The following is a 21570-nucleotide window of genomic DNA, read 5'->3' as shown; positions in this document are numbered from 1 at the left end:
AGAATAAAAAAACGATTTTATTCAGATCTCCCCACAATTTTGTAAAGTTTCTGATATTTCTATGAAAGTCAGATGACATTCTGATAGTTTGTAATGTACTACAAAATTGTATAACCGTAAAACATGAAGGTGGACTATTTTAGAATTGCACTAAAAGATCTTTTACTTTTTGGTAATTTAGAGGCCTTGCTAGAAAATATGATACAGTGGGCCTTTTAGGGTTATGGACAAGACAAGAATAGAGTTAATTGTTGACAGAAAAAAAAATTAATAAGGTGTGGACCTCCAGATAAGCTACATAATGTTACATAAATGGACACTCCACTTAAAAAAATTAGTTCAACAAGTGGTATCAACAATAGTTGACATGGATGAATAAATGTATACGTGTCCAGAAGTACAGACTATTTGACAGACATTGCTCTGGAAACAAAGCAGAATGTGAAAGCCAGGTCAGTGAAATTCCCCTGAAACAAATCTCTGAGGTACAGACAGGTTTAATTGGTTTGGGGGAAATGCTCCATTTCAAGCAAGACTTACAGAGCCTCTAGGGAACGTATCGCAGTCCTCAGCGTCAGCACATTAACGTCACCGTTTACCATCACATGAACTATCTTGGAAATATTGGTTAAGTCCTTGTTTTATCTGTGTCAGAAGGATTTTTATACTAGGTACCTTAGTATACCGAATAACATGTCTTTGTTTTTGTTCAGTTACAATAATTTCAATAATTTTCACCTGCTTAACCAGGGGGAAAAAAAAGGAACATTTTATTTCATTTGCAATTATAAAGCTCAAATGAAAGCCGAGTATCCATAAACACTTTTGTGATGGCATACAGTGCAAAGCATTGCTTTATTTATTTATTTATTTATTTTCTCTCCAGTCTGTTCTAACAACACTTTTGCAGTTTTCACAACTTCAATAAAATCATCCTGAGCTTTGAACAAAAAGAAAGAGTTGTATCTATATATCCCCATTCATTAGCTGACCTGCCCTAAAGAACATCAAATCTTAAGACGTGGCATTATGAAAGCTTGTGGGATGCATCAGTAACGTGACGTGACAGAAGTGTGCGGTGCTGATCTTTATGGAGCTGTATGTCCTCCTAGTGGGAAACGTGTGATCTGATGCATTAGATGCTTCTGGGTGTCTCGGGTGACTTCTGTTCCCAGGGCTCTTATCTCCTGTTATTGCCAGGCATTTTCTGGAGTTTGTCCCCCAAGGGCCTTATTACTCCACACCCATTGATATGTGTGTGGTAGATGGAAAGAGAGCCAAGTCGAAAAAGTAAGCTATGGATATACAGTATGGATGGATGTAAATTAATGAGTGAACAGCTTTGGTGGTATCAGAGATTTTGAAAAAGACGTTATAATAGTAATACATAGTTCCCTTTAAGTAATATATGAAGGGAAAGATCATACAATAGGGTTTTTGCATTTTCCCAAGATATCTATTGAATGTCCTTTTGATAAGCAGGATCCTTCTAATGTAAATGTATTAATGTAAGTTTTTGAAACATTTTTGTACCAAAGGAAGGTTGTTAGTTAAGAAAAATGCATTTGCAATTTACAGTCTCTCAGTAGTGATACATTATCATAGACTAATGTGAATCTACTGTATTGAATTTGGTTAAATATTTACTAGTACAGTTATTGAGGGAAGTCGACTGTTTCTTAAACAAAGGGAAAAGCAGAAGCTGGATCAGTCAGGAAACTCTAATTTCACAATGTTGTAATATCGTTTCCGATCACAGCCTCGACTGTTTGTTTTGGTAAGACACGTTTGCAGTCAGTCGTGTGTTTGTACGTCTGTGCAGAGCTCGGCCAGTGTTTCAGCAGAAAACTGCTGTCATCAGATGAAGCGTCTCCTCTGCACAAACACTGAATCTGTCACGCGGCTCAAAGCCTGAAGAGCTGAGCTCTCCACTTCTCCATGCTAACTCTGGGAGATCTGATGAAGACTGAGAATTGGGATCATTTGTGCTCCATGCTCATCTGTTTTTTTCAGTGCCTGTTAGATTTTCTCCGTCAAGCTGTCTTCATTGCCTCCCTAAATTACCTTCATTATAGTACCGTACACTTCATTTAGTACATTTCTTTCATGCTTTGTATACTGTTCTCATTTAATCAGCACCTCTGTCTCTGTGTGTTCGACATGCTAACTTCAATTTTACTTTGGTGTGTGTGTGTGTTGTTGTTTTTCTAAATGAAAGAACGGTAAAGTATTGGGTCAGGAGGGAAACATTCACTCAACATGTTAAAAGTGGTTATAATAATATTAATTACTATTATTATTGTTGTTTTTAACAACGGGATAATTACTATTATTAACGAAATATAAGATAAACTGTGAATTAATGGTTAAGATATATTCAGTACTGTGTATAAAGTAAACCGAATCTGTTTTTAAACATTATTATTATTGCTGCTTACTATTACATTTAATAATATTAGTATTTAATTAACAGTTCAATTATTTTTATTTACTATTTGTCATTTAGTATTTTTTTAGTTTTGTATATATATATATATATAGTCTTAAATTGATATTAATTGAAAATTAATGTACTATAATACAATCTGTTGTTACTGCATTCTACATTTAAAGTAGTATTTTTGTAAATACATTATAATGCAGTCTAAATTGTATTCATAAAACCTTCATATGCAGTTATTATTTATAATAAATGTAAATATAGAATTGTTATAAAATAATATTGATATTTGATTAATTATTCTTAGTATTAGTAGTACTAGTGCTGCTGCTTTTAATATATTTTATTATTTACGTTTTGTAAATGTGATAATTATGATTATTATTAATCTTGGTCTCTAGAATGCTGCATTGACCAACGGTCGATATAGTTTTATCATTTTGCTTTTGAATGTTTCTCAGTTCTGTATAACAAGTACTTATTTGTTATTTTTTAGGACATACCCCATAAAGGACGTCCCGGTAGAAAAAGAAGCGCTGACGGATTGGTTATATCAGCGGTTTGTGGAGAAGGAGAAACTTCTGGCTCATTTCTACAAGACAGGTAGTTAGATAACGAATGCATTTCTATAGAGATCTATTGATTTGTACATATTCATCCTCCAGCTAAAACCAAACTTGATGACAAGTCTCCATCTTTCCTTCATCTTGCAGGAGCATTCCCTCCACTAGAAGGCCAAAAAGAGTTGGTCTCCCGAAACATGACCCTTGACAACACTTGGCTGTTTCTTGTCCAAACGTTGGCCTATGCCTCAGGCTACATGTGGTACAGCATTCTACATCACATCTACTGCCGGTTCTTCTGAGCGCTCTGAGGAGAGCGCAGCGTGCAGGATGGAGGAGCGAATGCCAGAGACCATGAGCCCTGATTGCTGTCTCCTCTGCCGGATGGTTGAATGTACCCCGCAGGACGACTCCAGTTGCTGTATCCGATCGCGGTCCAGACACCTCCACCCAGACCCAGACATGCGTTTATCCTTTAGATTTGCGTAGAACCAGTTCAACATGTTTACACATGCGCGCTCACATGCAGAGAGAAGATTATGCACATCTAAATGTTTACTCATGCACATGTGGACACACCTCTTTAGTTTTTTTTTACTTTGTTTTTACTTACAATCAAAATTAGGCTCAGGAATAAGCCAGAGATAGATCTGTCACGTCCTCTTATTTCTCTCATGTCCTGCCACGTGAGCTTTACCCCTCTTTTTATCGTTAACTCCCAAACAAGATGACTTAAATATTTTTCAGAGACCGCTGTCCTCTTTTGAAGAGCCTCCTCTGGCCTTCATTGCACTATGAATCCTTCTCGCCCCCCGACGGAAGAGCCTCGGTTGTGTGCTGCCCTCATGTAATTTCTTCCTCATGGCCGTGTCTCGTCTGTTTTCTGTGTGTATTATCAGTATTGAGAGACGGTAGAATGATTGTGATGTTTACACTGACTGAAGGGGGATTTGGTTTTGATGACGAATTTCCAAGACGCACCTGGTTCTTGTTTTAAAACAAGGAGAACTTTACACAATCAACGCCATACAGACACATCCAAGCGCACCACATGACTGCCACACGAGCGATTCCATAGGACAAACACCCCTCACTTCCAAAGTTTGGCAAATATTAAGCCATATGCTTATCTTCGGGTCAAAAGGGGACGGACATTCTACTGACTGAACTTTTGTGTTTGTTAATTGTCCTAAAAAGATTTCAATTTGAGTTTTGGGTCTCATTTCGGTAAATGTGACAGCATAACCTGCCTGTGTGATTGTGTGCGACTGCCCGTTGCTTTTTTTCTATTTTTTAGATGCACATAATGTCTGGTAGCTTCATGTTATATCAGAGTGTTGGCAAATATCTGTTTAATAGTTGAGATTTTACGTTCTTTTCCCTCATTCTGTGGTTAATCTTTGTACAGAAAGGAGTCTGAGCTGCGGTCGCTTTCGACGTTTTTACTTCTGAAATATCATGAATGTTTAAGTAAGATGGAGAGGAAGGAGTAAGGAGCTTCTGTCCCGGCAGGTGCTTACGTTTCTCTCAGTATCTGAGCATCACCTCGTCTGCCATTTGCTGTCTTCTGCGGCGATCGCGTGGGCGCATTTCTGTTCATCAAAAGAAACAGTCTTAAAACTGCTGCCACGCTGAAGGGATCAGAGGCATAGATATTTTAGGATAGCTTTAGACTATCTTGAGGAAAATAGAAACGTTCTCCTCGAGCTCGAAACAAAATTGCGATTTTCATGTGTAAAATTGGATCTGTTTGTGTGTGTCGGAGGGGAAGAATGCGTGCTCGAGTCCGTCTACGGGTTCTCATCATGTCGAAAGGAAATATGGGCGAGGTCCAGCAATAATGTACTCAAAAATAAACGCCCATGTTGTGGCGTTCTAAAGAAACGATGCTTAGATGTACAAATTAGACATTTGTAGATGAAAACATTGTCATTTGCCCCCTTAACCGAAGCCATGCCATCTGTGAAAGTGAACTTTGTTTGTTTCTGTAGCCTGCCAGATTGAAATGTGAATGATGCCAGAAGACTTAAGCCAAGTTAGATGCGGACTGCATTCAGAGCAGGCTACATCACCACGAACTTCACCGCGAGGATCTCAGACGCCGGGTTCCTTGACTCGTTCTCGCTGTCTGTCAGATTGAGACGTAACATTGTTTTCTTAAGTATGGTTTTGTTTTTAAAAAAAACGCGTGAGATCTATATATTAGCAATTTAACCAAATTTCAATAGAATGGTCCATAATTTTCATTTTGTACTCCTGTTTCTCTTCCTAGCTACCCAACCATTTTACAACACACAGATTAATTGTGCTGGAATAAACATCATGCGCAGCAGTGACCCACAGGCTCTTCTCTGAGTGTTATTGTTCATCTGAGGCTACGTTTACTCTACAATGTTGTAGTCAAAAATTCAAACGTTTTTCTCTTGCTTTTTTAAAGTTTCATGTATACACGACAACATTTTCAAAACGATTCGCGTTTACACATATCCACGAAATCGTTTAAAATCGACATGTATTACACGCGCTTATGACATCATTTTTAAAGATTACAGTTTCGGGTGTTTTCACTGAAACAATAACGGAATTTTCAAAAAACTTGCACTTTGAAACCCATTTTCAAAAATATGCGTTTTTACTCCCCAAAACACTGTTGTTGTGTAAACGAACAGGCAAATTGCATAAAAAGATTCCCTTTTTTGGCTGAAAACGTTGTCGTGTAAAAAGCCCTTCAATCATTCTGATAAGACTTTTACAGTTGATGTGAATTGCAGTGTTTGTTCTCTGGATTAACATGCACCATTGAATCGTTCACAGTAAAATTTGGATCAAGCATTAGATCAGTTTTGATATTTAAACATATGCCTCAGCTGCCTGTGTATTTTACACTTTATGTTCAGGAGAACAGCCAGAGCTGGTCCCTTCTGTGAATAGGGTACAAATTGGTTACATTACTTCAGCAATAAAATCACGAATCCCATTCCATGCTGAGAGAAATATGTTAGATTTGAAATCGAGATAGAATGAAGCGCGGTCACCAAACACATCAACACGAAAGCAAGTGATAATGGTATATCAATCAGTCTGTATTGAGTCTATTGAATGCTGGTAGGACAGTACATGATCATATTTGATTCTCTTTTAGTTTACAAAACACAACCATCTAATTTTATTATTAATGTCCTGCTTATTTGTTCTGTATGTAAATCTCAAATTAAGTAGCCTTAAACCCAGAAATATAAAACTCGCTGCAAACCTCTAATAAGAATGACATTGAAAGATGTTCCACCTTAAGAAGTAGTATATGTTGTTGTTGTTTTTTTCTTCTCAACAAACATTTAGCTTTTGAATGATTGTATGAATGCCTTTCTAAATAGTTTATAGCAAGACGCTTGCAAATATAACTAAGATGGAAATGAAATTAAGATGGAAGAAGAAAATAATGGCTCATTTCCAAAGACAAAGGATTAGATTTTTGAGGGGTCATGTCATGGGGTGAGTTAATATTTCCAGATGCCCATACTATCCTTTCTCTTGTGGCCTTTATAAAAACATATGAAGCATACAGATGCTCATAAACTACCCACATGTGCCTCATAATTGAATTTAGCTACAACAAAGCATCTTTCCTAATGAAATGAAGTTATTTACTGTCTTTCTGGCTGCATGCGGCTGCATGTGCAAAGCTCATATCCTGAAAACGCTTCTTATGGAAACGGTAAAGGGTTTTAGGTGAACTTTGACCCTACCACACCCAGAACCGTTGAATACGATACACACACTGCTGCCACCGCCCGGACAAATAGTAAACTTGCAGTGACAGTGTACAGCTCATAGACTGGTACAGCTTCAATAACATAGTGACGGGCGCAGAGGTCAGTCTGCAGAAGGTACGTCTCAAAGAAGTAACCTGTTTTTGTTAAAATGAAGGAAACCATATTAAATAAGTCAAAATATAAAGTGTATGTGACCCTGGGCCACAAAACCAGTCACAAGGGGCAATATTTTTTAATTATGATTTATACATTGCCTTAAAGCTGAATAAATACGTATCTCGGCCTCTCAGAATTATTATTAGTATGATGATGGGCGCGTGATTTTCAGATTATGACACGTAACGTTATAGTGCTGCAAATATAACGTTACCCGTGTAACTTACGGTTTTGTGGTCCAGGGTCACATACTCCCAAGAAACGTGTCCACAAATATGATAGGATGAATTCTAACTTATGATTTAAAGTTAAAATGTTTACATCAAGTTTAGTTTTTACCGTTCCGTTTTAAAACTTAACCGTTCAACGTAGTTCTCACGCTGTCCTGTCCCTTTAAGAAATACTCTTCTAAATGTTCCCGCGTGTTCTCGCGGTTCTTCAGCGCTTGGCAACGTGCACGCTGTGTCCTCATACGGACCAATGGGATCACCGCCAACGATCAAGTCCAGCCAATCAGAACCCAGCGTTTGTGCGCACGTTTGAAAATCGGCTTGCTTGTATCTCGTCAGTTTGTTTCTCAAGCTCAACACAAACAAGAGACTGGAACGTTTTTTTTTTTTTTACTAAAACACATACAAAACGATACAAGACACAGGAAGATAAGCACAAGGGACGAGAAGTGAATGTATTACGGTAAGTGAACTGAATGAATCCTGTTGTGTTTGTTAGTACAGTCTGTACATGATAAATAACGAAGCTCTGTTGTGTTAGTCTGAAGTGTGCGGCTGCTGTGCGCGTGATGCCGTCCAGAACTGAAGACTATGAGGTGATGCTCACCATAGGATGCGGATCTTATGGGAAATGCCAGAAAATCAGGAGGAAATCAGATGGAAAGGTCAATAAGACTGAACTCTGTTTGCATGAACAATATGGTATCGTTGAAATGTACTTTTATATTAGGAGCCTAAGTTAAATCAGTATCAACAAATGAAAAAATATTTACGTTAGATATTTAAGTAACACTTTTTTATGTCCTTATTAGACAAAATATTGGTAGTAGTAAGTGTAGAATTTGTTTTTAGATGCTGTTTTCTATGACATTTTGTGTTCTAGTGCAATACACTTCATAGTAAAGTGAAGTCAGGGTACTGTGAATTATGCCTTTGTGGTTATTGGTAGTTATAGTCATCTCCTCCAGCTGGTTAATGTGGACCATGTCATCTGATCTCTTTAAATTTATGCATTTAGCAGACGCTTTTATCCAAAGTGACTTACAGTGCATCCAGGCTATAAATTTTTACTTATCATTATTTTTACCTTTAGATTCTGGTTTGGAAAGTGCTGGACTATGGCACCATGGCCGAGGCTGAGAAACAGATGCTGGTGTCGGAGGTCAATTTGCTCCGTGAGCTGAAGCATCCAAATATCGTCCGATACTATGACAGAATTATAGATAGGACGAACACAACATTATATATAGTGATGGAGTACTGTGAGGGTGGAGATCTGGCCAGTCTCATCAACCGATGCATCAAAGAACGGTAAAATTAAGCTATTTATGGCTTCTACGGGTCTTAAAGTCTTAACTAACCCTTTCACAAATAAAGGACTTGAAAAGGTCTTAAATCAGAGCAGAAAGTGTTCAACTGGTAAAGTTGTGGTATTAAATGTTGCATGCTTTGCTTAAAATTAATATCTTCCTCAGCATTTATGTCTTGTTCTCCTATATAAATATCAAAACATTTCCTAAATCAAGATACATTTGAGGTGCAAAATAAATGTCGTTTTTTTTATAAATAAGTACAAATATCTGTGGAGAATGAAATCTTTTTTTAAATATGTTTTTCCTATATAGATATTTCTTTTCATAAACTCTATTTTGTTATTATATTTGACATATAAATGTATTAGTTTAAATGTTCTTCACTTGGTCTTAACGTCTTAAATTTAGCTGCAGAAACCCTGCTACTGTTGTTTTGTTGTTTAAGTTGTTTTCCTGCAATGTTTGTTTCTTTTGCGTTGTCTTTGCAGACGATATCTGGAAGAAGAATTCATCCTGCGTGTGATGGCACAGTTGTCCCTGGCGTTAAAAGAGTGCCATGGTAGAAGTAACGGCAGCAGTACAGTTCTGCACCGGGACCTTAAACCCGCAAACATCTTTTTGGATGTCAAAAAGAATGTAAAGCTTGGTGATTTTGGTTTAGCTCGGATACTGAACCATGATACAAGCTTTGCTAAAACATTTGTTGGAACTCCATATTACATGTCGCCGGTAAGAGTTCTTTCATTTAAATGTGTTTCAAAGAGAGAAGATTGAGATCCCTGGGATTGTGATGAGAGAAAATTGGCACCTACAGGTGCTGATTATATAATTAGAATATCATCAAAAAGTTGATTTATTTCACTAATTCCATTCAAAAAGTGAAACTTGTATATTATATTCATTCATTACACACAGACTGATATATTTCAAATGTTTATTTATTTAAAATTTCATGATTATAACTGACAACTAAGGAAAATCCCAAATTCAGTATCTCAGAAAATTTGAATATTGTGAAAAGGTTCAATATTGAAGACACCTGGTGCCACAGTCTAATCAGCTAATTAACTCAAAACACCTGCAAACCCTTTAAATGGTTTCTCAGTCTAGTTCTGTAGACTACACAATCATGGTGAATACTGCTGACTTGACAGTTGTCCAAAAGACGACCATTGACACCTTGCACAAGGAGGGCAAGACACAAAAGGTCAATGCAAAAGAGGCTGGCTGTTCACAGAGCTCTGTGTCCAAGCACATTAATAGAGAGGGGAAGGGAAGGAAAAAATGTGGTAGAAAAAAAGTGTACAAGCGATAGGGATAACCGCACCCTGGAGAGGATTGTGAAACAAAACCCTTTCAAAAATGTGGGGGAGATTCACAAAGAGTGGACTGCAGCTGGAGTCAGTGCTTCAAGAACCACTACACATAGATGTATGCAAGACATGGGTTTCAGCTGTCACATTCCTTGTGTCAAGCCACTCTTGAACAACAGACAGCGTCAGAAGCGTCTCGACTGGACTGCTGCTGAGTGGTCCAAAGTTATGTTCTCTGATGAAAGTAGATTTTGCATTTCCTTTGGAAATCAGGGTCCCAGAGTGGAGGAAAAGAGGCACACAATCCATGTTGCTTGAGGTCCAGTGTAAAGTTTCCACAGTCAGTGATGGTTTTGGGTGCCATGTCATTTGCTCGTGTTGGTCCCCTGTGTTTTCTGTGATCCAAGGTCAACACGGCTGTATACCAGGAAGTTTTAGAGCACTTCATGCTTCCAGCTGCTGACCAACTTTATGGAGATGCAGATTTCATTTTCCAACAGAACTTGGACCCAGGCACACGGTGCCAAAGCTACCAGTACCTGGTTTAAGGACCATGGTATCCCTGTTCTTAATTGGCCAGCAAACTCGCCTGACCTTAACCCCATAGAAAATCTATGGGGTACTGAGAAGAGGAAGATGCGATATTCCAGACCCAACAATGCAGAAGAGCTGAAGGCCACTATCAGAGCAACCTGGGCTCTCATAACCCCTGAGCAGTGCCACAGACTGATCGACTCCATGCCACGCCACATTGCTGCAGTAATTCAGGCAAAAGGAGCCCCAACTAAGTATTGAGTGCTGTATATGCTCATACTTGTCATGTTCATACTTTTCAGTTGGCCAAGATTTTAAAAAATCCTTTCTGTGTATTGGTCTTAAGTAATATTCACATTTTCTAAGATACTGAACTTGGGATTTTCCTTTGTGTCAGTTATAATCATCAAAATTAAAAGAAATAAACATTTGGAATATATCAGTCTGTGTGTAATGAATGAATATAATATACAAGTTTCACTTTTTGAATGGAATTAGTGAAATCAACTTTTTTGATGATATTCCCTGTATAGTTGAAAAATTCAGTAAAGATAAATATATATACAGTATCTTTTACGTACTGCAAATTTTGGGGTAAAATATACATTTAAGCGCATGTTTACTGGAAACTGAAGAACTGGAACAAAACAAGTTTCGAAAAGCAGAGTAACTGTTTTTAAATGATCTTGTCATGACATGCAGAAGTAATAATTTGTGCCATAGTTTCATCATTTTATTCTTTATATTCCAAGACTTGGGCTTTTTTCTGTTTTATTCATATTTTGCACCTTTTGTATTCCCAGGAACAAATTAACCGCATGTCCTACAATGAAAAGTCAGATATATGGTCCTTGGGATGTTTACTTTATGAACTATGTGCTTTATCGTGAGTATAAATGTGTTATTCTCCTCTTAAATCTCACAGGGTGGTTGTCTGATTATACAAAATAGTGAAACTTGGTTGTATTCATATTCAGTCCTTTTTTTTTTTCCCAAGTCCCCCATTTACAGCATACAATCAAACAGAACTGGCTGGAAAAATCAGAGAAGGGAAGTTCAGAAGAATCCCATACAGATACTCTGATGATCTGAACACAGTTCTTTCAAAAATGCTCAACTTGAAGGTAAAGTCAATTTTGTCAGAAGAACCATGAATTTGTATTTATTTTTTTACTCAATCTTGTGTTACAAGGCCAAAGTCGAAGTGAATTTGACTGACCACAGTTAACTGATTAAACGCCTGCTGAATTGTCACTGTTGGTCAGTTGTATAGTGAAAATAAAGAATTGTACGATTTGTATTGAACAATGAATATAGCAAGCATGGCAAAAAGTTAAACAAGGCCGTTCACACAGAAGGAGTTTTTGTTCCACTCCACTGCTATCTTATTGATATTATTTGTAAAATGTGCTGGACAATTGTGGTGATCAAGAATAAAAACAATAAAAATCAACTAACATTTATAATTCATGTTTTTAGACCTTGTTAGATTGTCCTGTTCTTTTTGTTTTTATTTGCAACAATGCATTCTGTATGAAAGGCCCTGTGTTATCTCAGCTAGGCTTTTCCATTCACATTGCCTTGTGTGCTCTTTTGTCACATTCTGGCTGGCTGTTTTGTTAGGACTATCTGAGGCCCTCGGTGGAGTCCATTCTGCAGAACAGCTTGATCTCAGGCTGTGTAGCCCAGGAGCAGAAGAGGCTTCAGGAGAAGCAGCGGCGCAGGTCAGTAGATGTAGATCCGCCCAAACATCCAGAGACGTCGCTTCTAGCAGAGCTGCGGCTGAAGGAGCAGATTCTACGTGAGCGTGAGCAGACCCTCAGAGAGCGAGAGCAGAGACTAGAGCGTAAGTCTACGGTTTTATTAGGCCTCTTTACACTCGGAGCTAACATCTGCCTCCAGTAACAGTTGGTCAGGTGATAAACATTGGGATACTCAACCCCACATATTTTATTCTGTTATTTAATAAAGTGATAGTGTCTCTATTCATATAGTTTACTTTTACACTGTGTTTCACCAAATTGTGGTTGCATGGGCTTTCAGTGGGCCTGAAATTTTTCCAGGTTTCATTAAAAATTATCTTCATTTGTGTTATGAAGTTAAATGAAAGTCTTCAGAATGACATGAAAATGAGTAAATTATGTCAGAATTATCATTTTAGGTGAACTGACCCTTTTAATGCTGCTAAATAGCAAGACTTTGTTTTTGTTTTTTTCTCTCTCTCTCTCTCTCTCTCTCTCTCTCTCTCTCTCTCTCTCACTCCCCCCCCCCCCCCTCCCTCTCGTTTCTCCCCCAGAAAGGGAACAGGAGCTGTGTGTCCGAGAGCAGCAATCACATGAAAAGCTGGCCAGGTAAATATATTACTCTTTGCTGAACTGGTCATATATGAATGCATTAAACATTAGTCATGTGCTGCACAACTAGCTACAGTTACTGAGCACTTGTTCACATACGGTAATGTTAATAATATTGTTCTCTGACAGAGCTGAGAGCTTGTTGAAGGCATATCATTTGATCCGGCAGCAGAGGGCACTGTCTCTTCTCAGTGACACGGGTATGAAACCGTTTTTCTGAATAGAAATGAAGAATTTCACACAAATAATGAATTTGTTTCTTTCCCAAATTGCATTGAATGCTCTAAAATGAGAGACGCCATTATTTCAGGAGTTTAAGATGCAGAATAAGACATGCTTATTTCCTATTTGTGTTTGGGAATATGCGTTATTTTTTTAAGATAAACAGTTTTTTTTTTTTGGTCTAAGACTTCGTTAGATACCAGTGTTTCCTGTCAATGTAGAATTATTATTATTTTTTTTTATTGGTATCAGCTATTAAACTCTTTCTTGTTATGACTTTAAATCTGTAATTTTAACCTCAGAACAATCACATAGTAAAAAGAGGTGCTAAAGTCTGATTTGTGGTGGCTGTGCATTAAAATAAATTATAATAATCTCAGTGAGGAAAGATTTTGAAAGTCTGACAGTAATGAGGCTAACAATCAGCGCTTGTGAAGGCAGAAGGCGGCAGTGTACAACAACAAGGAAAAGCGTGACTGAATTTAGTCTTTTTAGACAACAATATTTGGGTTCAGATCCTTAATGAATGAAAATAGTTGTATATGTTTACTTTTAAAGCATGAGAATGACATAATTCTGTTTCTGACAGAGAATGAAGAGAACATCTCTCCGGGAAAGAAGAGGGTTCACTTTGCAGGAGATGGCAAGGAGAACAGCCGACCTGAGAGCAGACCGATCACTAAACCCCAAGAACATTGTCTCGTCAAGAGGCATCAGTGGGCTAATGTCCATACACAGGCTCTTGGTGAAGAAGAAAAGATTTATTCACCAAAGCTTAGAGAAATGCAGGGCATCCGCTAACCATAAACCATGGTGTACTACTGAAAGTGGTGCATTAGTCTGATCAAGAGGTTTTTTTATGTTGTGTACATTAGGAAATAAGATTTCTGCTTTTATTTATTTGCTGCAGCGGTTGTACAGTGGAACAACACTTCATTTTTGGTCATCACACTGGATTATTTTATCAAAGATAATGTGTTGTATTGTCATTTTATAGATGTTTTATTACTGGGATGAATGTTTTATTTGGATATACTGTTTTATTGGAATAAAGGGTTGATAATAGTATATGTTTTATTTTTATTCATTAAAACAAATATGAAAATAAAATTGCTGTTTTAGTCTTTATAAGTGTGATAGCTAACTTTTCAGGTTTACACACGTTCATCACAGAGACGTCTGCAAGATGTATTTTTTAGTGTGTTTGCTCATCTGCAATACATCCAGTGTTGGGAAGGTTACTTTGGAAATGTAATAGGTTACAGATTACAAGTTACCCTGTTTAAAATGTAATAGTAGTGTAACTTTTTCAATTACTTTATTAAAGTAATGTAACTAATTACTTTTGAGTACTTTTTGATTACTTTTCTAAATTTGTGAAAATTAAAGAATAATAAATAAAAGCATATACATCAACTTAAATACAGTTATCTAATAAGCATGTGACATATTCTGTGTAATAAACTCCTGAAACATTGGTGTTTTTTTTTAAACTGCTGTCTCTTTGTATATGATGATAGTTTTCTCAAAATAAGTAAAATGCACATGAAGAGACAGAGCAGTTCTAGAAATTATGTTTATGTGCTCGTGTACTCCTATATTGAGATGGTAGAGGTTGAAAACACTGCAAGCTTCAGTCCTATGTGTAGTAAATGAAACCATGTCTTTGCCATTAATTTACAGGAGGGGCGGACTGGGAAAAAAATTCAGACTGGAAAATTCTAACTTATACAAACAAATTCATGGACAAAACTATTTTTATCTATTTTAAATCTTTAATTTGGGGAGATGCAAAATAATTAAAAGTTCTCTCCTAAACTGCACCTTCACTTCCATTTTTCTCTTCAGTCTCTTTATTTTGTCCTGTTATCCATTTCTCTCATGACTTTAATACTCAAGATTGAACAAAACTATACTTTACAATACAATACTCTACAATACTACAATAGCTTTATAGAAAAATCCTAATACTGTACATGAGTCATGTTTTTCCCTTACAAAAAATTACCATGCTTTTATTAGCCTATATAAAAGTAAAATAACCTTGTTTTGTTTTTTATTTTTTTTGCAAATGGATTTGTATTTATTTTTAAATAAATACATTTGTAAAATAATTTTACATTTTTGGTTATCAGTTAAACAATAGTAACCATTTTCTCTGGATTTATAGTTAAATATTAAAATGTTAATTTTCGTAAGGGTTGTGTTGTTGTCTGTCGTAGCTCCTCCTAAACCTATAAAAAAATCGGAATTTTTTTCAGCTAAATTACTACTGTAACATTACAACTGATAATAATGATGTCCTTTATATAGTATTTTGAGTGATGACTGATGAGCAACGTGCTGCTGCTTGATTAAATAAATAAAAAACAAAGACAAAAAAGCATCCTTACAGATGAAACTGACCTGAAACCCTGAACAGTAGTTCTGCTTCTCTGCTCCAGCTGTCCACTCTATTTTCTTTCTTTCTTTCTCTTTCTCTTTCTCTTTCTCTTTCTCTTTCTCTTTCTCTTTCTCTTTCTCTTTCTCTTTCTCTCTCTCTCTCTCTCTCTCTCTCTCTCTCTCGCATTGATTACTCTGAGTCTGATCCAAACCGTTTGGCGGAGGCGCGGAGAGCGCGCGAGTCATGACTAACAATTCATGATTTATTAGAGATTTAATTATCAAATGGCGGATTCGCAAATGATTGCTTTAGTACATTCGGCAGGCAATTATACAATAATGATATTAAATAGTGGGGCAAAATCGGCTGCCATGCCACCGGGAATTGTCCCGGTTCTCCCGGTGTCCAGTCCGCGCCTGATTTCCACAGACACGCAGAATGTGGAAGTCATATATTGCATTTTTGGGGCTTAATATTCACAGACACTAGTCCATGTCATGTTTTGATTCAAGTGTACTGACCTACTTTTGATTTAGTCATCCAAAATGTGGCATATTCCGTCCGCGTTAGGCATTCCGTTTTTATGACTGGATTCTACGAACCAGACTGTGTTTCCGCATCCCGGAAATTATTAGGGCGGTATGTCTCAGAATAGTCAGTGCAATTTGGGAAATAAATCAGCTAAAAATGTATGTGGATCTGTGTAAACATTCAAATGTAATCCCCTTTGTAATCGTTAAAAATTTCATAAGTAACTAATTTAATTACTCATTTTTTCGTAGTAACTGTAACTAATTACAGTTACAATAATTTTGTAATTAAATTACGTAACGCCGTTACATGTAACTAGTTACTCCCCAACACTGAATACATCGACTTTTCCTATCAGATGTCAAATAGATATCTTTAAGATGTTTATGATTCAGAATTTATGTAAAACTTAACGTCTGTCAGACGTCTGTACGCCGCAGATGCTTTCCAGATCTTGAGATCTTTAACAGACATCTTGCAGATGTATGTGTGCCATCACGACTCTGCCCTAATGCCCACGCATAAGGTCTTGGCAACTTTAGATGAAAGATGTCAGTTTTACGTTCATAAACATCTATTTTACATCTAAAAGGAAACGTCCTTTAGACGCATTGCAGATGAGCAAACACAAAAAATGTCTTGCCGATGAAAAAGTAGACGTAAAATAATCATGAATGCAGTTCTTCGCTTTTCCTGGGACGAGTTACATTTTTCTCGATCCCAAGCGCTCAGCCAATCACAGGCGGTTGTGGGCGTGGCCTGACTGAGCGTGTTCCGTGTGGAAAGTTCGCCGGTCCGGGTGCAAAGTTTCAGCCGTCTGCAGACGGGAGACAGAAGACGAGCACCATAACCGGTTCAAAGAGTCGCTTACCGTCTGCCGGCCTGAACGAGCTCAGTTATGAGATATTAACCCGAAGCGGTATCGTGTTCGTTTACATCTTTGTTCGTCTCGCGGCGGAGTCATGGCCTGCGCGCCGAACCGGGTCCGCCTGCTCTGCATGCTGTCGCTCACCTTCGGCTTTTTCATCGTGGAGGTGGTGGTGAGCCGGGTCACGTCTTCTCTAGCGATGCTGTCGGACTCCTTTCATATGCTGTCGGACGTGATCGCGCTGGTCGTGGCTCTGGTGGCGGTGCGTTTCGCGGAGAAGACCCAGTCCACCAACAAAAACACATTCGGCTGGATCCGGGCCGAGGTGATGGGCGCGCTGGTCAACGCCGTGTTCCTCACCGCGCTCTGCTTCACCATCATCCTGGAGGCCATCGAGCGCTTCACGGAGCCCCATGAGATCGAGAAGCCCGAGGTGGTGATCGGGGTGGGCGCCGCGGGGCTGCTGGTCAACCTGTTCGGGCTCTGTCTCTTTCATGGGCACGCCGGTGGCGGCGGACACGGCCATTCCCACGGAGGACACGGCCACAGCCACGGGGGACACAAAAAGCACAAGAACGGGAAGGTGCGCCGGTGTGAGACGCTGGAGGACAGTCGGTCCGCGGGAGAGGAGACCAATAATCTGGTCCCGAATCAGAACAACAGCCCTAATGGCGTTAATCCGGACAGGAGCAGATCCGGTACATCGGGTTTGTGTCATCATAATTTATTCATATGGTCACTAGATACTATAGATATTCTTAATTATACAGAACACGCGGGATCCGGTATGTATTATTAATCAGAATGAAGCAGGGTGATGTAGTTGCGTGTGTAAATGGAGAAACGTGTGCAACACTGTCCTCTTTCGGCTTTTGCTTCTCGTTGGGCATGTGTGTTAATGTGTAACCACTAGCAACAAAATCATCAAGTTCGAGCGATTGATCACCCCAAAATGAATTATGTCATCATTTATGCCGACCTAATGTCGTTTACATACCCGCATGACTTTGTTTTGTGGACCATAAATGTAGATATTTGGAGAAATGTCTCCCTGGGGTTTTTGTCCATACAGTAGAAGCAGCTAAAGAAGAGGTCAGGACTCCTCTAAAACCAGCCTGAAGCCCAACAAAAACTAGTCAACCAGGTTTTTTTTTAAACATGGTTTCTGCTAACATATAGTTACTGTACTGTTACTACAGTCGAATTGTGGTGATTTTGTATTAGATGTATCACGCTGCTCGTAGCTCTGGTAACGGTTCTGGGCTTTGTTTGGGGACTGTCAAAAATAGCCTTCAATCTAAGCCACATAGGTGGTCAGCTAACATTTGAGTTTCTTAACCCCCATTTTTTAGTGTAACCCCCATTTTTAAACATAAATGTGAAAATACACCATCCAGACTTAAATTGTTATAATTCATGAACATACTTATGATTGGACTCTTTATTTTTTTAAAGACAATATGCAGATTATTGCAGAAGTGGAATCATTTCAAAATATTAAAGTGTGTATATATAAAATAAGTATTTTTCAAAATATTTTTGAATCCAAAATTGCTATAAAATTGAAGCCTTATGTCTAAAAAAGTTATGTTCCAAATTTGAAGTTGATATAACAATAATTAAGGTACCTGTGATTTTCTTTTGGGTGTTATACCACATTTGAACACACCGCAGAGGTTAACTACGCCTACACCAACAGCCAACTATCGCATACGTTCTGTGCCTGCACTGTAGAAAATAGCTACCTGTACCACCAGGTGGCAGTAGACTGTATTCGTTATTCAAAAAGGAAAACCAGAAGTGGAACTACGGATATACAAACTGTAAACTAGGGCTTTGTGATATATCATTTTAGCATTGATATCACAATGTGCACATCTGCAATAGTAACATCGCAGTAAGCGTTATTTACATACGGATCATTTTCTTTGCTCACACAGCATCACTGATTATAATGGGTTTTAATGTATTTTGTCGTGTTGCACTGCGCCGCTCGCGTCCGGTGTAGACATTGTGAGACCCACGCAGATGCACATGAATTATTGAATTACATTCACAGTGTCTATTTGTGCTTAAAATGCCACATTCGCGCAAAATTATATCAAAATGCATGTCTCTGGAAGCATCCTTGTAAACACAGACGGTGCCTGACTAGTGCAAACAGTGAGGAATTTACAGCAAAAAGCAGTGCTGACAGATGCTCAACAAGGCCCGCACGACTGCACCAACTGACCAATGACTTGGTGTGTCACGACCCTTAGAGGTTTTCCATCTGCTGCTTGCCTGTCCATTATCACACACTATTTATTTGATTAATCTGTTCTTTTTTTGATAGTTTGAGCAACAGTCAACCATGCGCTTTTGCATAATTAGGTTAAATGCATTATTTCTATGGATTCGCAACAATGTAATGGTATGGCAGCTCATTACCAGCAAGGATCTTTCGTTCTGTGCTATTATCTGTGTTTATCAGATAAGCAGAATTGTAACAAGATATGGTCCTTCAAGAAAAGCAGTTTATTCCAAATACAAGCTGAAACAGTCACTCAGCTTATCTAGAACAATTTCAACCAAGGCCTTGGTCTGCTTGCTTGTTTAAGACACCCCGGATGAAATCTGAAGAGATTATCACATGAGAGATGAACAGATGGGTTACATCACCCACAGCCAGCTTTTGTCCATCTCAAAGCAACACTGCAATGTTTAATTCCTAAATGAATCTGTTATTGAACAAATAATTTGAGTCAATTATTCAATGAGCCATTCATAATGACAATCGCTAGCAGGAAATGACTACAGCGTGTGCTTAAAATAAACAGAATGCTATTGTGTGATGGTGTAGATGTCAATATAGTTGTTGTTGCAGTTATTGTTATCATTCTTGGTGTGAACAATCCTATACTTTCTACTGTGGAATACTGTTTTTGTCTACGTACTGAAAGTCAGTGGGGTCCAATGTTGTTTTGGGGCTCCATCAGCATGAATTATATGGGTAACATGTAAATATTCTTCTAAATCTCTTGCTTTGTGTTCCACAGAATCTTACTAAATATCAGCACATATTTAAAAGCTGGTCTGGAACAGAGTATGTGAGCGAAGCAACAATAGTTTCCCCTCCCCTCTCAAAGTGTTCTGTAATTACTCCTCCAGCTACAATTTTCTGTTTTTTCCTTGGTCCCTGCTAGTTGGCATGAGAATCTCTTTGAGCCAGAGAAACACAGCCTTTCAAAAAAGAAAATTAATTCCTTCTCACTCCAGTGAAAAAATAATGTAACTCCCCACATTCCTCTTTGCACTGCTCCCATACTGTTATCTGTAATGCTGTGAATACAAGCACAAATGTACAAATAGTGAAACATTCCAGTGCTTTTATACACCCACATTTCCTCAAATTTGTTACAAATTTCCTCAGATGTTGAAAAGTTTGTCTTTCCAAGGTAAATGGTGCAAAGTATAACTGCCGATTAATTTCAATACAAACTGTTGTTTTGTGCAGATTTTCGTGGAATTTTCATGCTTGCTTGCTTGCTTTCTCCTCTGTAGAGATGTGTCACAGTGACAGTGTGGATTTGCAGATTAACGGCAACGCTCCGTACGAAGAGCTCGAGAATGGACACGACTCTGCGTCCCAGCTCAACATGCGGGGCGTTTTCCTGCACGTGCTGGGCGATGCTCTCGGCTCAGTTATTGTGGTTATCAACGCCATCATCTTCATACTGGTATGGAATCCATGCAAGCCGGGCGAAAAGTGTGAGAACCCTTGTGTGGGCCAGCATTGCGCAGACCATTCACTCAATAGCAGCGGTGCATTGACTAACGGCACCAAAATAGCTGGACCCTGTTGGGTGCTGTATCTTGACCCCACGCTCTGCATCATTATGGTCTGTATCCTCCTCTACACCACATACCCATTGTTGAAGGAGTCTGCACTCATCCTGCTGCAGACCGTGCCCAAGCAAATCGACATGCATCAGCTCAACTCTCGCCTGCGGGAACTGGAGGGCGTGTTGGCGGTGCACGAACTGCACATCTGGCAGCTGGCGGGCAGTCGCATAATCGCCTCCGCGCACATCAAATGCCACGACCCCACATCCTACATGGACGTAGCCAAGCGTATCAAGGACTTTTTCCATGATGAGGGCATCCACGCTACAACCATTCAACCGGAATTCGTAACAATGAACTCTGATTCTCGCACTTCACTCTGCGAGCTCTCCTGTAGAACGCAGTGTGCACCAAAGCTCTGCTGCGGCGCCGTCGATTCCGCAAAGCCTTCTGATGGAGCGGTAGATGCAAAGAAAACATGTGAAGCCAAAACCCCAACTGTAACCAGTGCTTCTGCTACATCTCTGGAGATCATCAGCGAGTCTGTGGAGGAAACAAGCAAGCCAGAATCCATTGTGATCACGACTAGGGAGGTGGAATCGTCATTGTGAGCGAGAAGCAGGATAGACACAGAACATCCTGTTCTGTTAAGGGTACCGATGTGTATTGGATCAGCTGCCTGATTTCTGCAATGCTGTGAGAAGAACTGAGCGCAAACACACTCATGATAACACACATACACCACACAGTCCTATATCTCAGATACCACACCAACATACAGACAATATAAATAGGCTGGAGAGCAAGGCTGACCTCCTATGCATGTGTGTTTACCGCATCGTCTGATTGGTGTGTCCGTGCCAAAGCTTCTCTTCATACAGGACATCAGTCATTTGTGTCCTTCCTGTGGATGTAATGCAACGACAAGCAATTTTAACGTTCAGCTGCTGGACCAAGTAGAAATGTCTGGACCAATAATTTCTACCCTTATGTGTTTTGTGTTTTGTTCTTCACACTTTGTTTTCTTAGTCATATTCAAACTTTCAATTTTGTGAGAGCTGTAAT

At 38.8% G+C, this 21570-nt stretch overlaps 3 protein-coding genes across 5 annotated transcripts in view; all 3 read left to right on the top strand.

Moving 5' to 3' along the window:
• Nucleotides 1-5339, top strand: part of LOC132107042 (acyl-CoA:lysophosphatidylglycerol acyltransferase 1-like) — a 38249-nt gene extending 32910 nt beyond the window's left edge. For both annotated transcript variants that reach the window (XM_059513181.1, XM_059513182.1), the window contains exons 7-8: nucleotides 2937-3043; nucleotides 3154-5339. In XM_059513181.1, coding sequence (XP_059369164.1) covers nucleotides 2937-3043; nucleotides 3154-3305 — 259 coding nt within the window. In that variant the 3' untranslated portion in view covers nucleotides 3306-5339. The remainder of the gene's footprint in view (nucleotides 1-2936; nucleotides 3044-3153) is intronic.
• A 1875-nt stretch (nucleotides 5340-7214) lies between these two features.
• On the top strand, nucleotides 7215-13964 carry LOC132107041 (serine/threonine-protein kinase Nek2-like). Its single transcript, XM_059513180.1, has 10 exons — nucleotides 7215-7625; nucleotides 7704-7827; nucleotides 8256-8473; nucleotides 8964-9204; nucleotides 11126-11208; nucleotides 11320-11446; nucleotides 11946-12168; nucleotides 12619-12673; nucleotides 12806-12876; nucleotides 13488-13964. Exons 1-10 carry the CDS (start codon nucleotides 7345-7347, stop codon nucleotides 13697-13699), a joined length of 1635 nt encoding a protein of 544 aa, XP_059369163.1. The 5' UTR covers nucleotides 7215-7344; the 3' UTR covers nucleotides 13700-13964.
• Nucleotides 13965-16562: 2598 nt separating this feature from the next.
• Nucleotides 16563-21292, top strand: slc30a1a (solute carrier family 30 member 1a). 2 transcript variants are annotated; one of them, XM_059513179.1, is made up of 2 exons: nucleotides 16563-17378; nucleotides 20224-21292. In XM_059513179.1, exons 1-2 carry the CDS (start codon nucleotides 16775-16777, stop codon nucleotides 21114-21116), a joined length of 1497 nt encoding a protein of 498 aa, XP_059369162.1. In that variant the 5' UTR covers nucleotides 16563-16774; the 3' UTR covers nucleotides 21117-21292. The 2 variants fall into 2 exon arrangements, with proteins under 2 accessions (XP_059369162.1, XP_059369160.1); XM_059513177.1 differs by having other exon boundaries at nucleotides 16564-17387.
• Nucleotides 21293-21570: the final 278 nt, after the last annotated feature.

Source organism: Carassius carassius, chromosome 27, assembly GCF_963082965.1.
Source record: "Carassius carassius chromosome 27, fCarCar2.1, whole genome shotgun sequence".
Classification (NCBI taxonomy): Eukaryota; Metazoa; Chordata; class Actinopteri; order Cypriniformes; family Cyprinidae; genus Carassius; species Carassius carassius.
This window is presented reverse-complemented; position numbering and strand designations above follow the sequence as displayed.